General features: G+C 46.5%; 1 protein-coding gene and 1 pseudogene across 1 annotated transcript; both read right to left on the bottom strand.

The window, feature by feature from the left end:
• Nucleotides 1-1,603: 1,603 nt before the first annotated feature.
• LOC124704050 lies at nt 1,604-7,260 on the bottom strand. Its single transcript, XM_047236291.1, has 9 exons — nt 7,035-7,260; nt 6,857-6,926; nt 6,295-6,362; nt 4,875-4,936; nt 4,229-4,310; nt 3,897-4,130; nt 2,156-2,284; nt 1,997-2,058; nt 1,604-1,889 (listed from the first exon to the last, which is right to left on the bottom strand). Exons 1-9 carry the CDS (start codon nt 7,083-7,085, stop codon nt 1,772-1,774), a joined length of 876 nt encoding a protein of 291 aa, XP_047092247.1. The 5' UTR covers nt 7,086-7,260; the 3' UTR covers nt 1,604-1,771.
• A 4,413-nt stretch (nt 7,261-11,673) lies between these two features.
• LOC124700282 lies at nt 11,674-13,112 on the bottom strand (annotated as a pseudogene).
• Between the last annotated feature and the right edge of the window lie 1,573 nt (nt 13,113-14,685).

Genomic DNA, 14,685 nt, shown 5'->3' with positions numbered 1-14,685 from the left:
ATTACCTGGACCTGAACGTACGCCAGCGTTCGTAGCGTCGATGTTATCAGCCGGCGGCGCCTCTTCTACCTCGGCGGTCTCTTCGTCGCTGAGGAGAGCCCACATGTTGGTGCCGGTGACCATGACGTCTTCCGCGACGGTCGGCTTGCCTGTCCGCGGTGCCACCGTCCGGCGGCGGCCGCCACGGGACACGACCACGGCAAACGTTTCTTCCTCTTTTTCTTTACTCGCCTCTTCTGACAAATAGTATCTGCGCATCCACATGTTGGTCAGCTCCTCGTCGTCGGCGGCCGCCGCGGCCTGCTTGTTGTTCTCAGCGGCGCCGTTGATCTGCACCTTCCCGGCGCCGTCCACGATGGCAGCCGACGCCGCCTCGTCCTGCTTGCTGCACCCGGCGGCGCTTTTCGTATTCATCTTGGCACTGTTGAGACACTTCGCCGGCTTGGCGACGTTACGAGCCGACGGAGCCTCCTCCACCTTGACAGCAGTGACGGTGGCGGCTTTCTTGAGCTTTTGTTCCACGACGTCCACGGCGAGGTTAGTGGCTGCCGCGCTGTGGCCGGGGTCTTTGTCCAGGAGGAGAGCCCACATGTTGGCGCCGGTGACCGTGACGCCTTCATCAACAGTCGGCTTGCGTTTCCGCGTGGCGACCTTCCGGCGGCTGCCGCCACCGGCCGCGACCACGGTAAACATGGCTTCTTCTTCTACTTCTTTACTCGTCTCTTGTGACAAATATCTGCGTATCCACATGTCGGTCAGCTCCTCGCCGTCGTCGGCCGCCGCGGCCTGCGCGTTGTCCCCAGCGGCGCCGTTGATCTGCACCTTGCCGCTGCCGTCCACGATGGCAGGCGACGCCGCCTCGGCCTGCTTGCTGCGCTTGGCGACGCTTTTCGTATTCGTCTTGGCCTTGTTCACACGCTTCGCCGGCTTGACGACGGTAGGAGCCGACGGCGCCTCCTCCACCTTGACAGCAGTGACGGCGGCGGCTTTCTTGAGCTTTTGTTCTACGACATCGACGGCGAGGTCAGTGGGCGCCGTGCTGTGGCCAGGATCTTTGTCGAGGAGGAGAGCCCACATGTTGGCTCCGGCGATCGCCATACCTTCCGCTCCCGTCTCAATCGATATGGATCGATCAACAAGAGCGCAGACGAAAGTTTATGCTGCAATGACTACAAATTGTATGCCGAAACAGGAGAGCTAGAACGTGATACTCGACCACCTACGCACGGCCGTATATAAGGGCTGGGGCAATGTGTTCGCCCCGGACGCGTATGTACTCCGAGTCGAATCGGATGCAGCATTGTACTCCGAGTCGGAGGCAGACAAGGCATACGGGAAAGAGGAGTCCAAACCAAATACCGATTGGGCCGAAATCCAAAGTTGAAGGGGTGTGCCTATGTCTCAGTTGAGATTTTCTTAAGTCTCAGTCAACTCAGAAAAGTGCAACTACAGTTTAAAAAAAAGTGCAACTCGGTTCAGTTGCACATTTCTGTTAGAAAAGTGCAATTGCACTTTTTTAACAGAAAAGTGCAACTCAAAGCACATTTTTGTAAGTGACTTAGACTTAAAAAAATCTCAGTTAACTGAGACATAGCAAAACCGTTACATCAAACCTTAATTGTAAAGATATCTTTTGAATACTATGGAAAAATACATATGCACAAACTCACTCTAAACCCCTGAAATCAAGGGGGAAATAACCAGTGATCCACAATAACAGTGTACATGTATAATCAATCAAGATAAAAGCAGAACAATGCACATTCAGTGTTCAGCTGACAGGGTCGCGTTCCGGTCCAGGATTGTAGAGGGGCAGCTCCAGGAGGAATGCTACCTTGAACCAGTCAGGCAGAGCTCCATACACAACAGGTGGCAATGGGATAAGAGGGCTGCAGAGGAACAAAGGCCGGTACATAAATCAGCAACTCTCTCTTACAGAGAAGAGAAGTGGCTATGGAGAGATCTGAAAATGACCCTGCATAAGAATGCTGCTTACCTTGTGGTGTTCTTGTATGTGCGGTACTCTTCTGACCGACCGAAGCGCTTATCAGCAGATGACTTCACATGGAAATACAGAAGATGAGGTGCATCAGTATTAAGATAAAGATGCAGCAAACTAGCAATGTATTTCGGGTGAACAAGAGTAGAGGTTCACCTCAAGAAGTGGGATCCCACTAACGAAAAGAAGCAACAATGTCAGGAAGATGGGTCCCAAGATTACGAGCCATTCAGCTCCCGAGAGAACCGGGGCTGATGCTACAAACACGCCCCACCAAAGTAACATCTGCATCGAACAAATTATCAAATGTATGCCTGGATACGCACAACCAACATGCAGTATCAAAGTGCTCAGAAGTCAGAATCTATAAGCTGGGAAGTTGCAGAATGGGATGACATGCAGCAGTTAACGAGTGAGGTACGGCTCACTGAGGAAAATGATGCCAGATACTGGTAACTCACCAAGAATAAAAACTATTCATCAAAATCTTTTTACCTAGACATGCTTAATCCAGGTGCGAGGGATGCTCGGTTGCTAGATTGTGGAAAACAAATATGCCGTTAAAAGTGATTTTATTTTCTGGATGTGCATTAGAGGCCGCATCCAGGTGACAGCTGATCACGAAGCTAAAGGCTGGTCGGGTGAGGTTGCAAAATGAGTGGGGAATTTGGAACTGTTTCGGATCTTCTTTTTGGCTGTTCTTTTTCTCATTTCACTTGGTGGTGCCTGAAAGAGGCACTCGGCTGGAGTAAGCCTCCTCTCTCTTTTGATGATTTTTCCGATGTCCTTTCTAGGCCAGGGGCTGGTTCAGATTATATGGGTTGGCTAGTGTTTGGGGCTGCCGCCTGGGCGACTTGGTTGTCTCGAAATGAGTTGATCTTTAACAAACTGAATCATTGTTATCACAGTGGAGGTGCACATTGCCGGCAAAGCATGAGGCTGGGTGGGTGGAGACGACTGAACGCCTGAAGCAGTTGGCAAGAAGGATGCAGTTGGTGGTTCGGGCAAGAAGTGGTGTTGGTTAACTAGCTTGGTTGTTTTTTTGCTTTCAGTTTGTCAAGTTTAGCTGTTCCTGGCTCCTGTGTGAGCATGGTGGTTTTCCTTGAGCCTGTAATAGACTAAGCTAGCTTCTAGGGCTTTCTTGGCAGTTACCTTCTTTGTTTTTCCTCTGTGGAACTGGGTTTTACCCCCAGATAAATCGTATTTTGTGGTTGTTTTCTATAAAGCTGGGCACGTCATTGCCTTTTTCCTAAAAAAAAATCTATAAGCTGGGTGTATGCACAATGTAGTGAGCTAACATTCGGACTCCGTTGGGATTATTACGAAGAAAGAGCTACTCATGATTAAACCATGATAGCATGAGAAGGTCGTTCTCACTGTATCCAAAATAGCATAGACTTGTTTCTGTATCAAAATTTGACTTGTCAATCTGTCATTATAGAGACTACACAAGAGGTTACCTACAATAACTATTTTCATATCCACTATGCCGCCAACCTTATTATACAAGTTTAGCTGTACTGGTTGACTTATGAAGTTCAGGGAGAATGTGGACCTCAAATTCAGCAGACAATTAGCAGCCATTACTCAACAATGAAACCTCAAATGCCAGTTGTTATCATATTAGGTCTGTTTGGGATACTTCTTGCTTAGAAATGTCTTAACTTATCAAAGTGTGGCTAAATCACTAAAAGCAGAATAAGTATGATGTATTTCACATTGTAGCAGGTAATGGTGAGTGCATCCTAGAGAAAGGAGAACCCAGGGTTCAGAAGGTAAGCAACAGATTTATTGTGCATGAAAGATGATGGTTAGATCCTTAAATTAAAGCACGGTCAAACATAAATCAACAGTTTATGATCTGTATGCAAACAATAATCAAATTAAATTGACTTACCTCGCCAAAGTAATTTGGGTGGCGAGTATAACTCCAAAGACCCACGTTACACCACTTTCCCTTATTGCTTGGAGAATTCTTGAACGTAAGCTTCTGTTGATCCGCAATAGCTTCCACAGATAACCCGACGACCCACATAATCCAACCAATGATATCCCGAGCTTCAATCGAAGGGTTTCTGTCACTGGCATTCACAATTGTAACAGGCAGGCTGACAGTCCAAACCCAGACAGCCTGCCCAAATTAGGATAAAAGGCCTGGTGAGGTTCTCTTTGGGAATGACACGAACGCTTAACCTGCTCTATATGCTAAATATAAGTTGTGAAACATACCTGGAAAATCCAAAATACTGCTAATTTTCCCAAGTTGCTGCGCATCTCATCGAACCGTTTATCCTCTCCCCAATTCAAAATCCTAGATACCACAAGGCAAAACAAGAATTAGCAACTTTTACAAGAACATGTTTTTTCTCAAGCTAAGGATTAGTTGTGTTATTGTACTAGCAGCTAAAATAGTAAATGCCGAGTCGTAAGTCAAAATAACATCTTGTATGGAGAAATACGAAAAAACAATCTTCAACAGCAGGCAAATAAAACTGACTTTGTGGAGAAATAATGGCCATTCACATATCTATAAAGTAGAAACATAGCACTACTTATCAGAACTCTATACATTTGAGGTTCAATATTATGTATGTGCCTGCATCTGCACTTGGGTGAGTAAATATCAGACATGCCTATTGATGCAAATGCAGCTGGTAAGCCAACAGTATTCTGCAATGGCGAGCAAAAATAATCCTAATTATTAATTTTGTGGGCTACTAATACTACTGAACAATGGGCACATTATATCATCCATCTATTCTAAGTTCTGCAACAAATAAACAGGGTGAGATCAACTACACAAGGTCACATGAAGTCATGAAGCAACAAAGATTTTCTTGTAAAAATGAAGATATTAAGATCAAACTAGACATACCTCATTAGTAAAAACACTGCTAAGCGAAGTCCCCAAACAATGACAAGCACTGTCAACACAACCTGAGAAAGGGATCTATGTTCAGAATAGACGAAGTTCATTACAGAAAAACAACTACGGTGTGTTCTTTTAATGATGATGTTATTATTTCAGAATAATACATGTGTGAATGGGATATTCACTTTGGCTCATAGGAGCATTTGCTCCCATTGTGTGAATCTACATTTTGAAGTGTCAAAAAATTCTAAAATAAAATTTTCCATGTACATATACACATTTTATGTTCGTACACAAGTTTTCAAAAAAAACTAAAAAATTATGTGGCTCCTGTAAAAAAGACAATTTTTGATGCTATAACACGACTGCGTACAGGGCATTTTTTTTGCCTTTTTTGTATGCGCCACATAAAATGTTGTTTCTCCACGAAAACTTGTGCACTAGCATAGAATGTCACGATGTACACCAAAAAATTTATGTCAGATTTTTTTGACATTTACTTTTTAATTATTTTGTATAATGGGAGCATTTGCTCCTATGAGCCAAAACGCCACCTCATGTGTGAATCTCTTATATAGTTGGTATCACAGAGGAACACCACTATTCTCTGTTAGATAGCCTTTCAGATGAAATGAGGTTATCTTTAAGAGTTACTGTCTCAATTTAGTATTAATTCTGTTTTACTTTTTTTAACTTCGAAAAAAAAAACAAAAAAAACAAAAAATTGATTGGAACAGATATATGCCAGTCCTGGAACTACAAAACGGGTTTGGATAACCATGTCAACAGTTCAACACTTGATGAACACAATTTCCATCTTAGTTTGACATAACAGACCATCTAGTCTTTCAGAACCATGGTAACATCTGTTGGATTTAATTTTCAATGTGAGTGGTGAGACAATTCTTTCGTCTTTATGAGCAATACTATTCAACATTAGAACCGCAGAGATGCAATTGTGTCACATTGTTGCAAATACAGTATCTGCCACAACAGCATCCATGCCGAAGCTAATTCAGCCGCATACCATGGATGGTACATGATCATAAACTAAGCACACAACACAGTCATGACAAATCTAAGGATCTATAACCAAGGTTCAGACAAACAACGTGACAGTTGTGCTGCAGTAACATTTTCATCTGAGAAAAGTAATCAGAGAGAGTGCACCCTTCGGGTAAACTATTACAGGACAGCATTGCCATTGCACACAAGTTTTAAGTATATTAGTGCAAAAGGAAACATGATTCAGCATAAAGGTGAAAAAAAAGCATCAATTCTCCAGCAAGTTAGACACCGGCAATGACTAAGCCAATTCTTTTAGAACTGAAGGTTTATACGCAGCTGTGTTGTCAACAGCGTAAACGCTTACAGCAACTGAGCAACAAAGTGAAGGAGTTTAGTTCTTGGCACTATGATTTACCTGACGGAAGTGCCATGTTCCCTTCAAAGCTGCTGTGAGGACGGCAATTATGACAAAGTTTGTACTGCCTGAAAAAAGAAGAGAAATCGCTGAAGAGGAATGGGATGCTACGAAGCTATTCCATCGAGTAAGAACGCACACTGAAGGAGTTCTAAAATCGCCTATTTCTGAAGACAATGGTTTGCCTCCTAACTATGATGAACAGGTAGCATCAAAGTTGACGTGCACAACAAGATGGCAATACTGAGACACGTACAGTACAGTAGATGGATTAAGGTTCCTCAAAACAAATGTAGAGTGGCTACAGTAGATATTGCTATACAGTAGTTCGTTGGATTTTATTGATAGGGAGACAAATGGCGACAGAATAATAAATTCTATGCAACTTTGTAACCTCAGCCAAACCAGCTCACGATTGGGCCGGAAAATCGAGCGCGTCGATTCTAGTCTTTTAACTAGATTCACCCAACAAAACAATACTCTTCCCCCGCTACGCGAAAATGAGGAAACCAGAAGAAGGAAGAATTGAGAGAAGAGGAAGTAGCGGAATCTGGAGTGTTACCGGCGAAATCCGTGACCTTGTCGAAGCGGAGGAGAGCAGTGATGATGAAGAACACCAGCTGGTACCCAACCTAACCACCACCACCACCAAGAACACCAAAATGGAGACAGTCGTAAATACACCGAGCGAGTAAAGGCGGCGGAGAAGGGGAAGGAGGCGGCGCGGGAGATTCACTTACGGTGACGAGGGCGGTGAGCGCCAGGAAGTGGGAATCCAGCACGGTGCCCATCGCCTTCTTTTGCCGGATTTGTTTCTTTATCCTTCCCGTCCCAGTTCGTGCCAATATAATGGGCTCCCCCTTCTCGTTAACGAGAAAAAAGAGTGGCCGGCCGGGTGTTTTAACAGGGGCAGGGGTTGGACTGGGTCGACGGCGGCGCGGCGGCGGTGTGCGACCCGGCGGCGGAGCGCGGTGGCGCGTCCGTGACCGCGAGGCCCGGGCGGGACTTGTGGCTGGAGTTGGGACAGGGAGGCGCGCGCGGGGAATACTTGCGAGGCGCGTTACTTATGCGAACGCGCAAAGGGGGGGTTATGATAAAAGTACCCCCCAACAGGGGGGGTCATCATCAATTTTTCCGCGAACGCGCGGCTGTGGCCTGGCCCAAGGTGAATCACGCACGCGCGCACGCGACTGCTTATTCTGTGGTGCGCCATCGCCGCCGTATCTCCCGATTTCGTCGAGCCCTATCGGGGACTTTTCCGGTGATCTGAAGATCCCACGGCGGCAGCACCGGTGTCAACAGAAAAACTGGTCCGAAGTAGTGGTAAATCACACGCCGGAAAGTTGGAAGACGACAATTCTTTGCTTAAGTTTTACTAGTTGTGTCATTGTGTGGATTGGAAACTCGCGACAATTCTTGCTCGGGTTGCACTAAGGTGCATGCGAACCTCGTGACAATTCAGCTCAGGAGTTGTAGTGTGGTCTAAAACTCAAGATCACGCGAGCCGGCATGGGATCACGAAGAGCAAAGCTGGAGGGTTCATAACTTCATATATACAACTGTAAACATTTTAATTGGTCAATAAAGTCTAGCAAATTATCTAAATCTGAAAAAAACTAAATGCACCTCGGAAAAAAAGTCGGAGTCACAGCCGGCGCAAAAAAAATTGCTTGTCTTTCTCATACGAACTCCATTGGGGACAGAAATTTGGTGCGCATGAGCACCAGTGATCTCGTTTTTCAAATAAATCAAAAAACATACTTTTGAGTTTTAAAAATTCTGAAAAAAGATCTGCATATAGGCAATAATATATCTCACAAACGTGTAAAATATCAATTTCAAATACTTTATATTTTAAGCTATACAAAAATGAAAAAAGTGTAGATCTGAATAGTTATTTCAAATCTCCAAAAACATATCAGATCTTGTTATTTTTGTCTAGCACAAAATGAAAATAATGTGGGGTTGAGATTTTGCATGATTGTAAGATGTATCACTGACAATCTTCAAAATTATTTTTAATTTTGTTATAAATTATAAATATTATAAATTATTTTAAAAAAATAGCGAGAGCACTAGAGCTCGGAAGCCAAAAGCACTTTTCGCTCCATTGGTGACTATATTGGGAACCTTCTGAAGCTAACAAAAAACTTTACCTCACACATAGCTATCAGCCAACCAAGATAAAAAAAAAAGTAGACTGCAAAAATTGCAATTCTTTGACTGCTTCACATATGAAATGATCAAGCTACTCATGTGCCAACCCCTGTAGTACGTCTATTCAACCTATAACAAGCTCCACGAGACCGGTAAAATTAGAAAAAACTTGGCAAATGCACACTGCCTTAAGCATTGAGCTCGAGAACTATGTTCATGATGACCGCAAAATATTGGAATCCTTCTCTTGCTAACGATTCCTTACTGAAAACTCTCAATTTGCCCACACATATTTCACTATGTGAAAGCTTCACCTAGGCACATTTTCAAGCATATAACCTCCGGGGCGCTTATCGTGAACTTGATCTACTCAATCTTGATGGCTATCTCCACTTGGTGTCATCCTCTCATGGGTTGTCCAAAATCTTACTTTTTGATGCAAACCCATGAGTGAGACCTAACCCACGTGGAATAACCAAACACATATCATGGGTTAGTTCAGAAAGTGTGGTTAACAAACACATCTCATGTGTTACGCTTGAGTGTTGATCTTACAAAATGCAACCATCGAACTTCATCTTGATCAACCTTTATATTCTTCATGTTGTACCTTGATATCTTAAGCAAAGACTTGATCAACAGTGGCTCAACTAGTGAGCCCAAACATGACCGACTTTGAGTTCTTTCAATGAACTCCATCCTTGGTCATAGATTGTTCTTCACATGAACTTCATCTTGATCAAATTTGCTTCACTTATTGAACACAATTTTCATGCTTCAAAGATCATTTAGTTTATATTTTTCTCATAACATTTATAATCATGCCGTACACTTACTGATCTTGACGATGTAATTTATCCCGAGTCAGCCCATCATACTTATTGTGTCACCTATAGAATAGGTATTCTCTTTTAGGAGAAGGTTGCTACAGGAAGCAATGGCTGGACTGTTTGGCTTGCTAGTGGCTAGTGCAGATCAATCTTTCAGCAACTATGACAGACCTTTATGGAAATGGACAAAAAATGAACAATTTAGTGTGAAAAGTATGTACAATCACCTTTGCAGTAATGGGGTCGATAGATCTTTTAAAAACCTCAGGAAGAGAAAAATACCTTTGAAGATAAAATTTTGGTTGTGGTTGATTTGGCACAACACCATTTCTACAAAAGACAACATGATAAAGCGCAAGTAAACACGTAATTCATGGAGCCAACTCTGCAATGAGAAAGAGAATATTCTACATCAGTTTTTAACTGTTTTGGAGCTAAGTTTGTTTGGAGCGTCGTTGGCAAAACAATTGGTGCAAGGACTCGTCCAAGATGTTTTCCACAATTCTTTTGGTGGATCCCTCAATTTATTCCTTGAATGTTTAGATTGCGGGTGTTCTTACGATCTGCTGGGTCGTCTGGAAAATGCAAAATAGAGCTTGCTTTGAAATGAAACTTATAAAAGCACATGTCGATCTAATGTGTTATTTAGTGGTGTTTATGAAACATTGGGAAGGTCTTCATTCTTTGGTGGATGCGGATGCTTTATGTTCAATGAAGATGTCTTGCTGAATTTGGCCATGAATGCAAGCGGTTCGAGGATTCCTAATGCTACCCTCTAGTTAAAAGATGCTTCTGATCGTGTGGAAGCAAGAGAGGAAGGCGATGAAGTTGATACAAACTGGATGATGCTAGCCCCAATTCACTCGCCTGGTGAGATGCTTTTGAAGGGAGAGATGCTTTTGAAGGGAGAAGCTGCTTTCGGAGGATTGTAAAGTTTGTTGATGGACCTTGGTGCCAATCAAAGTAGAAACTTTGCTTGAGGCCTGAAGTTCCTTCTCATGTGTTACAAATATACAGCTCTCTCTGAAAAACGCTAGCGGTAGAGAGGCGTTCCCCTCCTTCTCTCATTTTGGTTTTTTTTTTTACTTTTGCACCTGGATGCTTGCACCGTATTTTCGTTATCTCGCCTGTAATGAAAATCGATCCCCATGTGAACCGCTTGGAAAAAATACAACTAGATGAAATTGCTAGTCCATGGGAATAGTCATCCATTACTAAACTTCAATGCACTTTATCTTGATGTTATTCATTTTCGAATCTATCCAATGTTCTTCGTGTGTTACTTACAAAACATTACTATTTCATACACAACTCAGTGAGACTATCCATCAAAAATTTATCATTAGTTATCAAAACCACACGTGGGGCTACATGCACTCACTTTCACAAACTTAAACCAAGTGATGCTCAAATTATTCCCTTGGTTCCCATGATTGAGGCATATTTCGTTAAGAAAGCCTTTGACCATTAGTTGCTAGTATTTTATTATGTGATTTCTGTGATACAAAATCACTATAAAAAACTAAGTACTTTTGAAAACGAATCTAGTGACAGAAATTTCATGTCATATAACCTGATATTTTTTCTTTTTGGGGATATAGACTGATATTCACTATGCAATTGTTGGTCAGAGGCTTGTCTTCAGGAAACAAAATACGACCTACTTTTAGAAACGAAGGAGTATTATACAGGTTGACTAGAAAAAAAGTTGGTGTCATGTTTAGTGAAACCATTAAGCTATATGTACCTTTTCTGCTAACAAGGGATGCTTCGATCATACCAAAAGAAAACCCAACAAGTTGCATAAAAGTGGCTCAATTGACATGTTATCGTAAATCATCATAGTGCCAAATGCAGCCTTTTTCTGTGTATACATAGCCATCCAGCACATGTAGGGAACATCCACCCATCCAGCATTGAATATTCTGGCAACAAACCTTCATGATACCGCTGGAATATTCACCCTCAGCCTAGGCAGTGGGAATATTCACCGTAATAACCCTTCAGCATCTCGGGAGAATATTCACATTAGCAAATATCGTTGTGATGGTATGCATTCAACTATCTGAGGGAAGATTCAGTAGGTAGTTACAAAATAAAGCAAGGGTTTAGAAAGAAATTCATGGTTTCTGAAATTGGCGATGAAACACAGAGGCACAGGTTTAATGAGAAATTACCATATACTGCTATAGCACAAGACTTCTCCTCCAATTTATTTAGTTGAGCCTCCCGATTCAAATGGCCGCGATGGCATCCATTCAAGATTCAACTCACCCAGGGACGAATCAGTACATAGTTACAAAATCAAGCAAGGGAATTAGAAGAACATTCAGGATTTCTGAAATTGGGGATCAGACACACAGAGGCAAGTTTTAATCAAGTTCAGTTTCCTGTATGTATGTATGTACATAGTTGTGACAATCAGCAGAGACACCAAGTTCCCTGCACTAGACACACACTCCTGATGAACACTCAGCGTTTCACCAGTTTACAACTCAAAATAGGTGCCCCGTTGCACGACTCTTTGACCCACACTGCATCACGACCAGACCAACAAATACTAATGCGATGGCGTCAGGGCCAAACGCAAGACATGTAAGAACAGCAGCTTCCTGCACAACCCGACGCGACGCCTCATGAAGATTTGCCCAGAACGGGCTCAAATTGTCACAGTGCATAGACCGGCGTGTACCAGAAGCAGGGCGGCTTGTATCCCTCCGCCCTGGGGAGCGACTCGACGACCTCGATCTTCTTGTGCTTGCCGGCGAGGCTGTAGGCCCACACCCTTGTCTCGCCGTCGAGGTCGACGGCGTAGTACACGGTGCTTGGCCTGAGCCCGGGGCAGTCCCTGGTGGACGCTGCGACGGCGCCGGACGCGTCGACGAGCACGGCGACGTCGCCGATGTCCTCCTCCTCCTCCCACGTCTCGCCGCACTCGTCCAGCATGCGCACCACGAAGCCCTCGCCCCCGGCCGCCAGCACGGGGCGGAGCAGCTCCACCTGCATGAGCCCGGCGCCGCCGGGGGTCTCGACGAGGAAGCTGCGCTCCACGTACGAGGTCGGGCGGCGCGTCACGGACGGGATGATCTCCGGCGACGCCGAGCCGAGCCCGCGCAGCTCCGGGTAGACGTAGACCATCCCGTAGTGCGTGTTGGCGTAGAGCTGGCCGCGGTGGAGCGCCAGGTCGACGACGGCGGGGATGCTGCTGGGCTTGACCGACTTCCAGGCGCCGTCGCCGGGCCGCGCCGTGGCCCACTGGTTGCGGTGGTGCGGCTGGCGGTAGATGGCGACCACCAGCACGCCGCCGTCCGGGGTGGGCACCGGGATGGCCTTGTGGATCAGGCCGTCGACGGGGTCGGCGCCGGAGACGCCGGCGCGCTGGTGGTGGAGGGTGAGGAGGCCGGCGGGGGTCCGCTCGACGCGGTCGACGAGGGGGAGAGTGGCGGCGGGGGGCAGCGGCATGCGCTTGCCGGTGACGAGGTCGAGCAGGTGCATGTCGCCGCGGTCGTCGGCGGCCACGATGGCGCCGCGGGAGGAGCCGAGGGGCACGAAGCGGCGGTCGTGCGCGCGGCCGAGGCGCGCCGGGAGGGTGACGACGGGGACCTCGCGGTCGCGGCAGATGACGAATCGGCGGCCGTCCGGGTCGGGCGCGTCGGTGGGGAGGGCGAGCCAGGGGCGGTCGGGGCGCGGGCGGCCGTGGGCGGATGTGAAGGTGGCCGCGGCGGCGCGCCAGGAGGCGCAGACGGCGCGGAAGCGGCGGAGGTCGAGGGAGGGGAGGCGCGGGACCAGCAGGAGGAGGAAGTCCTCGTGGAGGCCCGACCAGTCCGCCATGGCAGCTTCGGGTGGTCGCCTGGAGGGGGGTTGGCCGGATTGGCTAGGCTTATATATTGGGGAATCGATATCGATCGCGGCGGAGGAGAGATAGTTGCGGAGAGCGGTTGCCGGTTTTGGGCGTGGGGAACTCCGGTTGCTTATTTACCACGCGGATGGCTATTTTAGCGTAATTCCTAAGCTGATATCGCTACGTCATTGGGCCACTAACTGGTGAAGGCTACAGCCCATCAACGTATTAATCCAAGTGTCTGGCCCAGTAAGGATCCAGTTTCTGCTCAAAGTTTGGCTTTAAGGTTGCTGTAAGAAGAAATTGGCGAAGATCAAGTAACAAGTATGTATTGGAGAAGAAGATTAAGTGAGCTCTCATGTATATCTTCGAAACATCAACATGATGAATGTCGTCGGTACAAGCCGGAGTGTCCAACTCTTGAACCATGGGGAAGACTTGAGATCTCTGGAGCTCATTGAGGAGCAACTCACACTGCTGGAATTGTCGTTGGTACAAGCCGAAGTGTAGACGGATCATACTGCGCGGTGGGCTCATGAATGGTAAATACGGACCGGTCACTTAATTGTATTGCTCGTGAAGCGGGATCAGGATACGTTATTCGCAATGGCCCGAGATCTTTCATGGAGGCGGTCTATCGGCTTCACTCTTTTGTTGTCGACCCACTCGTGAGCGAGCTTCTCACAAGTAGGGAGGCTTATATCAGTGTCTATATTGGGGATCCCGAAGATTATCATCCAAACTGATTGCAACAATCTAGCGAATTTGTGGCAGGATGAGAAACAAGTACAAGGTGGAGATGACAATGTTGTTTGGAAGCCTACGAGAGGTCAAGTTTCTTTTTATTAGTCGTGATGCAAATAATGCGGCACATAGATGTGCCAAAGAAATTTAGGGGTTTTTGATTCTGTTAGTTTTGATGTAATACATGGATTGTTGGCTGATGTAAGTTCAATCTGAATGTAACCACCCCGTGGATTACAATTAAAAAAAAAGGTACTCGAACAGCCGACGTCGCGGTTTCTGCCCCTCCGAGTCCCCACCGTCTGAATGCAGGTTGAACGACGAGGGGTGGACGAAAATATACTCCTTGCGTCGGCTCCTCTAGGCGATCGAGGGGGTGATAACCCTAACCCCCGCCACCGCCGCCTCCATCCTCCATCCATCTCCTCGCCGTCCCTGAGGCTGCTACCAGCGAAGCCCTACAACGCTGGTGATGGGGAGACCGGGATCTGCTCTCTGGTCCCCTGGTGCGGCGGTATGGAGGCAGGCTACCGCTGGGGGGAGGAGGGGCATGGCCCCTGCATTTGGCGGCTTAGTGGCCCTTCCTCCCACCCTCTGCTCGGCCTCGCCGGCGCTTGGGTGGCTCACGGGGTGTTGCGCGTCACGATGATGTCAAGGACCACAGAAGCCAGTGCGACGGCCTTGGACGACGGAGAGGGCGGTGCGGGTCCTGGTGGCGCGAGACGCTCGTCGGTGCAGTTGACAATCCTCCTTGGTCGCGAGGGCGGCAAGGGGACAATGGATGGTGATTGCAGCGTAGTGGTCACCCCGTTGACCTCC

This window comes from Lolium rigidum, chromosome 3 (assembly GCF_022539505.1).
Source record: "Lolium rigidum isolate FL_2022 chromosome 3, APGP_CSIRO_Lrig_0.1, whole genome shotgun sequence".
Taxonomy (NCBI): domain Eukaryota; kingdom Viridiplantae; phylum Streptophyta; class Magnoliopsida; order Poales; family Poaceae; genus Lolium; species Lolium rigidum.
The sequence above is the reverse complement of the archived record's forward strand: the minus strand, read 5'-3'. Positions and strand labels throughout refer to the sequence as shown.